The 12,868-nt window shown below is 38.1% G+C and overlaps 1 protein-coding gene across 6 annotated transcripts in view; it reads left to right on the top strand.

Moving 5' to 3' along the window:
- The first annotated feature begins 11,098 nt into the window (after positions 1-11,098).
- Positions 11,099-12,868, top strand: part of ARB2A (ARB2 cotranscriptional regulator A) — a 356,272-nt gene continuing 354,502 nt past the window's right edge. For 2 of the 6 annotated variants that reach the window (XM_039875063.1, XM_039875064.1), the window contains exon 1: positions 11,100-11,269. Coding sequence is in view for 1 of the 6 variants with exons in the window: in XM_039875062.1 (XP_039730996.1) it covers positions 11,444-11,447 (4 nt within the window). In the remaining 5 variants the exon portion in view is untranslated. The other 4 variants (XM_039875062.1, XM_039875061.1, XM_039875065.1 and 1 more) reach the window with 3 other exon arrangements.

Genomic DNA, 12,868 nt, shown 5'->3' with positions numbered 1-12,868 from the left:
AAGTTCTCATTTCAAGAAAAAATTTGTAACAATATATAATAAAATATGTTAACCAGAGTTATTGTGGTGATCCTTTCAAAATATATACAAATACAAAATCATTAAGTTGTATACTTGAAACTAATGTGATATTATATGTCAATTATATATCAATTAAAAAAAGATGCACGGTAAAGTCCAGGCTTTAACACATCACCTCTAATCCAACGATGTAGTACTAATAGATGAAACATAACAAATAAAAAGCAGAAAACCAGAGTGGGGCTCAAAAGTAAAATAAACAAACCAGAAATGAAAAGAGACTCAAGATGTCCAAAACTGCACACCTGGCATGACAGCATGAGCAGCTCTACCGACCTGCTCCCCTACTGAAAAGTTAAAAACGAATGAATTAAACGCTTTGAGCACAAAAGGCAAACAGCAATCCAAGGGACATCTATTCCAGAAAACCCTATGAAAATTTGGTAAGAAAGGCTAGAATATGTGGTATTTGAACCAAATCGCCTCCCATCCTCCCTCCCTGCAACCGGGGACGCAGACTCTACTCCTGAAGGCTGCAGCCAGAACACAGCATTCGCTCTCCCCCAAGCTCCCAGTCTAAGAACTTTCTTACTCAGGGGAGGAAAATTTCAGCATTTTCCATCCAGCTTTGCTGAGGCTAACGCCCTGGCAAGAGGCGTGGGCTCCCCTTTCTCCCAGACCCCAATTCATGTAATGGAGACTATTTTAGGTGCGGTGCACTGAAAATACCGGAGCCTGGATCACCTTCACCCTGCTCATGAAGCAGTGGTTCCATAAAAGGAAAGTGAACTTTTTGTGAAGTCCAACTTACTATCTGCAGAGAATACTGACAACAGCTTTCAAACTTCCACAGAGTAACACTTTCTTCAGATGAATTCTTACTCTAGCAAACTCCAAACACAAAACAGATAAAAAGGTTAAGAAGGTTATTTAGACAGTGTACATATTTTCTTATAAAATCCCTAAAGTGATTCCACAGCACTTTTTTCACCAAGAGACGCTTCTGGTGCAACATGGCCAATTGAACAGATAAAACTACCTTGGGCTCAGATAGTGTGACTGGAATCTTTTGCCCCAGGCTAACATGCTGAGAACGGCTCCCTAAAGAATGAGCAATCTGGAAAATGTCTTTCTGGAAATAATGTAGTTGTGGAGACCTAAAGCAAAGACTGCTAGTTATACAGCAACATCCATTCTCCCTTTTGTTTTTGTAAAGCACATGGTCACCTGGAAAAAGCAAGATCAAATCTCCTGGTACTTAGTAGCATGGTAGTTATGTGTGACTCTATGTCTAAACACCAATCAGTAAGATGTAAACAAAAACAGTGTGAACAAATTCTGGGAAATTCTTATAGGACATTTTCCCTCTTCTTTCTGGCTGGAATGTGAGCATAATAGCTGGAACAGCTACTTTGGCTAGATGTAGATGATACATACTGAGCATGACAGAACCACAAAAAGGTAGAAACCAGGATCGCTGATGACTGGGTGCCATAAAAATTGTCCTGAGGTGCCTGCATTTATATGTATGAGAAATAAACTTCTATCTTGTTTAAACAGCTGTAACTTGGGTTTTCTAATCAGTCACTTCTCAACAAATACATGATGTGGGAGAAAAATATCACCTCGCAAAGCCTGAGGTTACACTGAACATCTGAAAAAGGTATAAAGTTGTAAAACGGGCTGGGGGATGGGGGGTGGGGGAGGTCAGGCCAGCAAGGAAATTCTCCTCCACAAGAATGAAGCCCTTCTTATTCTGATAGCTGTGGGAGACTTTAGCTCACCTATTTTCCACCCCTATATCCTTAAGGAAATGTGACTTCTGAAAAGCCCTATCTACTATCTCAGAGCCTCATTCTTTCCTCCTGTTTAGAAAATATACCTCACTTATACTACGGGAAAAACCAATGTCATGATTTACTTTGAAATGCACTTTAAAGAAGATAAATCGATGGATTGATAGAAGATGGACAGATAGTTATGTGATAAAGCAAGTATAGTAAAATGTTAATAGCTGAATCCAGGCAGTAGGGATAGATACATGTATCCACTGTACTATTCTTTTAACTTCTGTATGCTTGTAAATTTTCATGATAAAATATTGGAAAGAAAAACATTCTAGTTATCTCTGTACTAACCAACATAACCCATTTCACAAAAATATGAACAGAAAACCAGGGATCACCAGACATTTACAGAAAACCAATAAAATTAAGGAAAAGATCATAATAAACAGAATAACCAACCTTAGAAGAAGAGAGGTGGTTCAGGAAACAGAAGAAAAGATAACTTTGTGATGCTATTACAGACATAAAATAGCATTCTACTATGAAAAATAAACAACCATAAAATAAGAAATATTTCTTGAAAATTAAAAATATGGTATCTAAACATTAAAAAAATTCAGTGACTAAAAACTATCTTGGTCATCTGAAATTTAAATAATATTAAGAGCTAAAACTTACTGAGTACAAAGCATCATTTTAAGTTCTTTATACATCTGAGCCACCACTATTGTTCATCTAGATGAATGCAATAGCCTCCCAAATTGTCTACCTACTTCTACACTGACTCCTTAAGTTGATTCTTAAAGCAGCCATAATGATCCTTTAAAAATCAGATCATGTCTTTCCTTTATTCAAAGTCCCCCAGTGACTTCTCTTTTCATTCAGAGAAAAGAGTCTTAACACTGGCCTACAAATCTGGTCACCTACTTTTGCCCATCCCTTGTTCCCCTATGATTACCTCTTTTACAACTCTTCCTTCCTTTCTCCCCTCCCGCTCTCCCCTGGTCTCCTCGTAACTCTGAATTTTCCAAGCATACTCCATCCTTAGTGTTTTTGCTCTAGTTTTGCCATCACAGATTACTTTTGCTTTTCTAGAACTTCACATAAATGAAATTATATAGTATGTACTTTTAAGATTCATTCATGTTGTTTTATGTATTTATGCCTTGTTTCTTTCTACTGCTGAGTAGATATTTACAGTTTTCAGCATTTTATTTTTCTGTAATAGGATTTTCATTTGTTTTTTTTTTACTAGTTTTTACATCTGCTGAAATTTCTTGTATTTTCATTCCGTATACTTTGCTTTATATCATTCTATTACATGACTATACCAAAATCTGTTTTTCTATACCCCTATCTGATTGATACCTGGGATGTTTACAGTTTGGGGCTATTATGAATAAAACTGCTATGAGTAGTCATACATTTTAATTATTGGCTTTTTAGCTATACCTATTTGCATTTTTCAGTGCTTGCTCTAGATATTAAAGCATCTATCCATAACTTTCTTAGAATGTGTAGGTCTACTTACCACTTATCCCAGCCTACCTTTTATAATAAACCTTTCATTGTGTTACATCGACATAATAAATCTCACCAGAAAATGTTTTAAGTTTGTTTTAAAGTTATATGTATTTTAACAAAATTAAAAGGAAAAAATAGTCTTTTATTTTTACTGAGATATTTTCTATTTCTGGTGCTCTTTTTTTCCTGAAGATCTGAATTTCCATCTGGTTTTATTGCTCTTCATTAGCATTTCTTATAGTACAGCGATAAACTGTTATTTTTATTACATGAAAATGTTTATTTCACCATTCTTGTAGGATATTTCACAGGTGACAAAATTCTGTATTGACTAATTTTTTTTCCTTTTAGCACTTTAAAGATGATCTACTCTTTTCTGGCCTCCATGGTTTCTGGCTGCTTTCAAGATTTTCTCTTTATTATTGGTTCTAAGCAGCCTGACTGTGTTGCGCATATTTATGACATTTTTGTATTTGTCTATCTCCAAATTCACCAATTCTCTTCTTCCTCACAATCTCCATTCTGCTGTTAAGCCCTTGGTGGATTCCTCAAATTATATTTTATTTTTCTGTAATAGAATTCTCATTTTTTTAAAAACTAGTCTTTATGTCTGCTGAGATTTTCTGTATTTTTGTTTAGTATGAGTATACTTTTCTTTATGTCATTGAGCATAGTCGTAATAGCTCTTTAAAGTCCTGTCTTAGGATTCCAACACTGAAGCATCTTGGGGTCAGTCTCCATCATTTGTCTTTTCATTTGAGGATGTGTAACTGTGTTGGGGGAATCTTCAAGACCACCTTTACATTCCGAGATTAGCTAGGAGAATGCATAAGACTTATCACATAGTTGTACGCTAACTGCTAAGATTACAGCAATGTAGTGTGTGTGTGTGTGTGTGTGTGTGTGTGTGTGTGTGTGTATTTATTATTATTATTGTGTGTGTAAGAGGGAAGGCTCATTATAAGGATGTGGGAATGCATCTTAAAAGCCCATTGGCCATATTCAATATCCCATATATTAAGTTTCAGTGAATATTAGGAGGTTGACTAAGTTTCTGAGGATATTTGGGAATAATCAGGTTGCCCACAACAGACATATCAGTGTATAAAAGGATTAGAATAAGGAAAAAGAGGAAATTTTGTGCTTATAAAAGTAATTGTGGAGAAACAGGAATAGAGAAGCTCCAATTTGTGATATAAAGTGGAAAAGAATATTAATAAAAGTACCGAGGGATTGAAGAATTACACAGTCCTAATATTCCAATGAGGAAGTATCATAACAACCTTGAAAATATGATTTTTACATAATTATTTGACATGTTTTAAACTTTACATTTTCTCTAATTTATAGATACTTAGATGTAACTTCTATATTGAATATGAACTGGATTGGAGGAGAGGTTAACAAGTAGAAAACCTAATTTTTCTCCTACTACTATAATACAAATCTGCTTTGTCAGATATTTTTCCCTATTCCTGGCTAAAGCGGCCGGCATGTTTTATGGCTTTCATATTAGCATATTTTAGAATGTTTCATTTTTACTTATTTAAAAGTCCAATATGATCTAAATCAATTTAATATTTTCTATTCATTGCCCGTTTCCATCTTCCAATCTTTTCTGTCTTCTCTGATTTTAATTGAACATTTTGTAATTCTATTTTCTCTCCCCTCTAAGCTTATTAGACTCTTAAAAAAACTTTTTAAAGTGTTTGCCCTAGAGTTTGCAAAATATATTTACATCTTATCTAAGTCCACTTTCAAATAATACCACATTGTTTCATGGGTAGTGGAAGTACAGAGCATTTCCTCCCTCTTGTCCCTTATAACACTGCTGTCATTGACTGTATTTATCTATAAGATATAATCACACAAGTGTTTTGAAGTGTTATCTGTCAGATCAAATAAGAAAAATAAAAACTTTTATTTTACCTTCACTTAGGCCTTCTCTAAAACTCTTTCTTTATGTAGGTCCAAGTTTCGAACCTATATTGTTTCCATCTCTTCGAAAAACTTTTAACAGTTTTTAAAAGGCAGGTCCACTGATGACAATTTCCCTCAATTTTTGTTTGTCTAATATTTCTTCTCTACTTTGAAAAATAATGTTACTGTATACAGAATTGTAGGTTGGTTTTTCTCTTTTGACACACTTTAAATATTTCATTCCACTCTCTTCTTGAATAGTTTCTGAAGAGAAGTCCAGTATAATACTTATCCTTTTTCTCTGTAGGGGAGGCTGTTTTTGTTTGTTTTTCTTTCTTTTTTTTTTTTAATTAAGTTTCTTGGAGTAACATTGGTTAATACAATTATAATTTTCAGGTGTACATTATAATTTGACATCTATATATGCTATCGTGTGCCTACCACTCAAAATCCAGTTTCCTTCAGCTACTGTATATTTGATCCCCTTTACCCACTTCACCCTACCTCTACTCCCCTATATTTGACTCCCTTTACCCCATCTACCTCTCCCCTCCTCCCCCACTCCTTACCCTCTGGTAACCACTACTAGTACATTGTCCATGTCCCTGAGTCTCTGTTTGTTTGTCCTGTTCATTTGTTGCTTTTACATCTATATCCCACATATAAGTGATATCATGTGATTTTCCACTTTTTCTGTCTGGCTTATTTTGCTTAGCATGATTATCTCGAGGTCCATTCATGTTGTCACAAATGGCAGTATTTCATCTCTTCTTATGGCTGAGTAATATTCCATTGTATATATGTGCCACGGTTTCTTTAGCCAATCATCTATCATAGGACACTTGGGTTGCTTGCATGTCCTGGCCACTGTGAATAATGCTGCTATGAACATCAGTGTGGCAATATCTTTGTGGATATGGGTTGTCAAGTCTTTGGGGGTAAATTCCCAGTAGAGGGATTGCTGGATCATATGGTAGATCAATTCTTAGGTTTTTGAGGAAACTCCATACGGTTTTTCACAGTGGCTGTACCAATTTGCAGTCCCATCAGCAATGTATGAGGGTTCCTTTTTCTCCGCATCCTCTACAACATTTGTTATTACTTGTTCTTTCAATTATAGCTATTCTATCAGGTGTAAGATGGTATCTCATTGTGGTTTTGACTTGCATTTCCCTAATAGCTAACAATGTTGAGCATCTTTTCATATATTTTTTGGCCATTTGTATATCCTCTAGGGATAAGTGTCTGTTCAGGTCCTCTGCCCATTTTTTGATTGGATCGTTTGTTTTTTTGTTGTTATTGAGTCGCATGAGTTCTTTGTATATTTTGGATATTAGGCTCTTATTGGAAGCATTGCTTGCAAATATATTTTGTTTGTTTGTTTTTCACCTCTGGCTTCTTTCAAGATTTTGTCTTTTATTTTCTGCTGTTTGAATATATATACCCAGTTTTTTAGTGTTCATCCTGTTAGAAATTCTCTGAGCTTCTGGATCTGTGGGTTTGTGGGTCCTTAATTTTGAAAATACTTAGTTATTATTACTTCAAATAGTTCCTTGGTTCCTTTCTCTTTTTTTTTTTTTTTCCTCCTTCTGGTATTCCTATTATACATATGTTACACCTTGTGTATTTTCCCCACAGTTCTTGGATAGTCTATTCTGTCTTTTTCATTCTTTTCTCTCAGCATTCCAGGTTTGGAGATTTCTATTGAAACCTCAACCTAGATTCTTTCCTTGGTTGTGTTCAGTCTGTTTATGCTTTTCATTTGTTAGTGTTTTTGATTTCTAATTTTTTTTTTTATTCTTTCTTAGCATTTTCATCTCTCTGTTCACAGTACCCTTCTGTTCCTGCATGTTACCCATTTTTTCTCTACTTTGAAGGCTAGAGTTGAATATTTCCATTCCTCTAGGTTGGTTAATCCCTAGTTGGTTAGCTCTGGAAAAATAGTTTCCCTTAAAGGCAAGATTTATTAAGGAAAACAGAGAGCTCTGGACATATTTCCTGAAGGTCACTTTTCTTCTCCACTGTCAAAGACCAGTTTTCTCCCATCTTCATGGTAACAACCTGGTAGGACTCCTGGGGGCAAAACTCACAGTAGCCTGCCCTCCACCCTCACAATTAGGACCATTTGGAGTTTTTAACTTTCAAGCTAGTCCGTGAGTGTTTAACACTCAAAGTATTCCACACTGGGCCCCCAGTAATTCATTAATTACAATTTTAAAGTGTTCCTACCCATACTAGCTCCCACTGCTGGCTTGTACTCCCATTAAATTGTGCACCTCTTTATCCACCTGTCTCTACAGTTTGGAGGGAAAGCAGTTTTCCCTGTGGCCTCAATTCTCTGAGAGATGTAGGAAGAGATGTTTTCAGTTTGTTTAGCTTTTTTCTTGTTGCAAGGATGAGAGTGACCAATTTCCAAGTTTCAAACTTTTCACATGTTGGGTTGGAATCCTCTAAATCACTGTAAAGTTATCTTCTTTCCTAGCATAGGGGTGACCCACAAATACAGCTGGGTCACTTTTTCTTCTCTATGTCCCACATTCATTTTAATTTGAGGTCCACTTTTTCTTCTCTATATCCCATATTCACTTTAATTTGAGGTCCTTCATAGTCAGCTCATGGAGGGAAGAAATCACTATTATTGTAAACTGAAGTCATTGTCCCTTCTGTATCAAATTTCCAAATGCTGGTGCTTTCTGTCATAAAGTACTTTTGTACATTTTTGGAGATTCACTCAAATCCAAGAACTTCAACACTGCCATTCCCTTACAATAGGATGAATGCTCCAGCCAGCATCTCAAAATTCCCATGTGATATCTCTTCTGGCTTGCTCACACAATCTCATTCTCCTGGTTGGTATGCTTCTTTCTTTCTACTGTAGTTCCTTCTCTCCTTTATTCAAAAACAATTCTCCCCTAGTGTTATGGGTTGAATTGTGTTTCCAGAAGATACATTGTAGTACTAACCCCAGTACCTCAGAATATGACCTTATTTGGAAATTAAAACATCAGGGAGGTAATCAAGTTAAAATTAAGTCATTGGGGTGAGCCCAAAATCAATACGACTGGTATCCCTATAAAAAGGGGAAATTTGGACACAAACCCAGCACACAGGGAAAATGGCATTTGAAGATAAAGGCAGAGATTGGGGTCAGGCATCCACAAAACAAGGGGGCATGAAAGATTGCCATCAAACCACCAGAAAGTAGGAGAGAGCGTTGGAACAAATTCTCCCTCACAGCCCTCAAAAGGATCTAACCCTGCTTGCATCTTGGTCTTAGACTTCTAACCTCCAGAACTGCAAGACAATAACTCTCTGTTGTAATCACCTAGTTTGAGGTATAGCAGATCTTTGAATAACATTGTTTTGTTCAACATCATTTCGTTATAAAGTTGATGAGAAACAAGAAAAGATTCCTGGCAGGAGCCATTGTCTATATGAAGTTTGCACATTCTCCCCATGCTTTCATGGGTTTTCTCTGGGTACTCAATGTCTTCCCATGTCCCAAAGATGTGCACATTAGGTTAAATGGTGTCTCCATTTAACCTATGGTGGTTGTATGGTGGGTGTAGGTGTATGTGTGAGCCCTACAATGGAATGCTGTCCTGTCCAGGGTTGGTTCCCACCTCGTTTCCTGAGCTGCTAGAATAGGGTCGCATTGAGCAGGTTGGAAAATAATTATTTTACTTATTTCTATTAACCTTTCTTAAATGTATGTGCAGCTCACATTATTTCAAAATTTCATATTAGAAGTGTTTTGAGTCTTTATTTAGATATTTGGTGACATTTTGTGACAAGAAATATGCTACAGGAACTTAACTCTTATTTATATCAATTAGCCTATGGTAAAACTGGTTTCATTTCACATCATTTTGCTTAAAGTTACAGTTTCCAAGATTCTATTGATGATGGTGAGGACTCACTATACTTCCCATGGCAGCCCTAGAGAACTAATACACCCAGCCATGTGCCAACATGTCTACTAGCTGTTCACAAAACTTGACAGTTTTTCTCTTTACTCCATCATCACAGGGACCCCTAGTCAGTTCTACCTTTTAGTATTTCCAGGCAAGATAGCTGGCAATCACCTTTCCCAAACTCCAAGGTTATTGGATTAGTTTTCCCTGCTACCCATCCCCCACCCAAAATCTCTTACTACCCTCTTTCTCAGTAGAGGCATGGTGGGGGCAGGAGGGGCCACATCATGTAGAATGTTGTGGACTTATGGAAACAATTTTAGATTTTATTCTATTTGAGTATGGAAGCTCTTAAAGGTTTTGAATGGGAAAGTAACAAATTCTGATTTTCATTTTAAAAGGATTTCTACAGCTGTCAGTTGGATACGAGACTGGAGGTAGACACGAACACGAGCATGTAGAATAATTAAAAGACAACTACAGCATCCAGTGAGGACTAGAGTTATAACTGTACAGGTGGTGAGAATTTGGATACCTTTTGAAAAGACAGCCAACAGGTTTTGCTGAGATTGAATGTGGAATGTGAGAAGTAGAGGAATCAAAGGATGATCGGAAAAATCGTAAGAATCACTGCGCCATTTACTGAGAGGGAAAGATGTACAACAAAATAGGTTTGGAGGTAGAAAATAATAGTTTTAAAGGTATGTTAGATATCCTAGTAGATATTTTGAATAAGAAGTTAGATATGTGAGTATTAAAATCAAAGAAGTCAGGACTGGATATGGTTATTGGAAGCCATCAGCATAGTGATGCCATATTAAAGACAGTGAAGGGAATCGATGAGATCACCTGGAGGATGAGGTTGAAAAAAGAGGGGAAGAGTTCTGGGGCACACTAACATTTAGAAATAAGGAAGAATCCAGCAAAAGAGAATCAAAAGAGCACTGCGATTTCACAAAAAGCAAATGAGGATGTTTCAAATTTCAAGAAAGAAGATGTGCTTAATAGCGCACATGCTGCTGAACGGTCAAGTAAGACGAAGACTAAATTGCCCTTGGATTTACTGGGATTGTTTAAAAGCCCAGAGAGCTATACACAAACTCTCCTTTCATTTTAACATTTAAAATAGCTAAGAGATCTCAAATTCGAGCTTGTATAAGAAATAAAGATCTAGAGTTTAATGCTTAACATTAAATATTTTGTACTTCGTGAGCCATTTAGGGTATTTTCGTGGGTCATTTTTATTATCAGGGTTTTTGCCATAAAGGTTGAGTTTAGAAGCAAACCCGATAGCGGTGTGACTCTAGGTTTCCACAGCTGTCTCCAATCTATCCTATTAGTACATGCATACCTCCCATTTTACTGCGCTTGGCTTTATCGCGCTTCACAGGTGTTGCATTTTTTTTAGAAATTGAAGGCAAAATCCTTAGCCAACAAAAAGATTAGGACTCACTTTATTGCGATAGTCTGGAACCCAACCCGCAATATGTCGTCCCAGGTGTGCCTGTATTCAGCAGATAGGAAAAGCGAGTAGGATCAGGGAGCCTATCCTTAACTTCCTACTTTACCTAAATCATAATTTAGAGGTAACTTTCATCTTCTAACTCGACTTTCCCACCTCTTCGCTTTCCTGGAGTTGAACGAACTGGGTAATGCAGGGTAAACCACGGTGGGAGAGTGGGCAATCAGGCGCATGGACACTCCCGTAATCAGGCGCATGGACACACCCTGGAGGACGAGGCTTCAGGGTGGCCCCAGGAAGGGGTGTCCCTCGCTTCAGAAGAAAGGGTTAAGGAAGGAAGAGCAGAGTCCGCAGGGAAAGAACACAACTCTTAACCTCCTGCAGGGCTCTCTCCCAGCCCACCTAGCGCCAGGAACCACGCCAGCGACCACGCCTCGCGTATTTCCGGATTTGTAGCCGTCGCGCGCGCAATGACGTTTCAGTCTCTGGCAGACCCCGGAAGTGCACTCGAACTTGTTCGGGGCGCGGATCCCGAGAGAGAAAGTCATTAACAACCGCACGAGGGAGTTCGACTGAAGAGCTGGAAGGCCACGCCTCCTCCCGCCTCACCCCGCAGCCCTGTAGCTGGGGGAAGAGCTCAGGTAGGACCTGCGTTTGCGGGGATGTGAGCTCCCGGGGCAGGCCTGGAACGAAATCAGAGTAGGGGTCTGGCCTGGTCCGTCCCGGGAGGAGGTCGTTGGCCCCAGGACCAGAAGCTGCCGGGAACTAGGCTAGTTTCCTGCGGACACCTTTGCCCTGTGTCCTGGACCTCGCTGATGGGTAGGTTCCACCTGCCATTACCACTTCTGTGGCGGGCCAGGACACGTGTGTTCCCTGGATGACTTTCCTTTCACCTGGTCCATGGGGTTCTGGGAGCCCTGGAGACCGTAGAGTAATGGGTCCTCAGTAAGAGTAGGAGGGAAATATTGTGGTTCTCTGGCTAAAGATTTTTTTTCCTACAAAAATTATCAACTGCTAAAGCTTTACCAAGAGTCACTTACTGCACACAGAAGGTTAAAGTACAGTTATAAAATGCTCTCAAAAGTTGTAACTTGCATGGGCGCTGATGGGACGTTTATCACTGGCATGAATTCTTGTTGAATACTTTTGACTTTGAAATAAAGTTAGGTATATTTTGGAAACAGTCTTTTCTCTCCCTCATTCAGAAATTTAACATATTCTACATATTCTTCTAGTGCTCCAGAATGTGTAGCTGTTCGGTCAAGTAACTGGTTACTTAATTTTTGGCTATATTGATTGACAATCAGTTTCGTTGTTTTTGTCCATTTCCCCAAATCCTCTGAAAATTTGTAAAGGGAAAATTCTTTAGTTTTCAAACTGCAAAATGCCTTGTAATTTTTAACAAAATATGTGTAATATGATGTTTGTTATGCAGTACATGGTATCTTTTGATCTTAAAGCAGTGTTGGAGGTAAATTCTTTATCCTTTTTCTTTATCTAGCACTGTGAGGGACAGATACAGGGTTCCTTTAGCATGTTTAGAAACTGAGTCAGAGAGTACTCTGAAGTTCTTAAGGTAGTACTATCAGTGTTGGTTCCAGGCTTCTGATTTTTTAAACCAGGTGTTTTTCCACTTAACCAGTGAAGCCTAAACCAGGGATGCTCTGGATGGCTTTGAGGCAATGGCTGCTACAAGGCTGGAGGGTGGAAAAATGATACCAAGGCCATGAAGAAAATATGATGTGAGGCTGTGAACATCCATTGGGACAGGTGAACATCCATTCATGTAACAGATGTTTATTGGCCACCTTGTGAACATCCATTCATGTAACAGATGTTTATTGGCCACCTTCAGTGTGCCAGGTAGTGTTCTAGGTGCTGGAAATACAATAGTGACCAAATAAAATCCTTGTGCCTTTGGAGTTTATAGTGTAGTGGATGAAGAAAGAAAATAAACAAGTAAATATGTATCAAGTAGTGGTAAGAGTTATGAAGAAAAATAAAGCTCATTAAGAGGAGAGAGAATGATGGAGGATGTGTTTTAGATGGGGCAGTCAAACTTAGCCTCTCTGATAAAGGGACATTTGAGTAGAGATTTGAGTGAAATGAGAGAGTGAATGGGGGACAGGTGTTTTAGGCTAGCAAAAGGCCCTGAAACAAGAGTATAGGAGGTGTTACTGGAGAGTGGGGTTCCCCTCTCGATGCGTTGTCTGAGTTCTTGATGTCTCATACAAACAATT

Source organism: Pteropus medius, unplaced genomic scaffold (assembly GCF_902729225.1).
Source record: "Pteropus medius unplaced genomic scaffold, Ma_sr-lr_union100, whole genome shotgun sequence".
NCBI classification, from domain to species: Eukaryota; Metazoa; Chordata; class Mammalia; order Chiroptera; family Pteropodidae; genus Pteropus; species Pteropus medius.
Note: the sequence above shows the minus strand (reverse complement) of the source record. Positions and strands in the feature narration are given on the sequence as shown.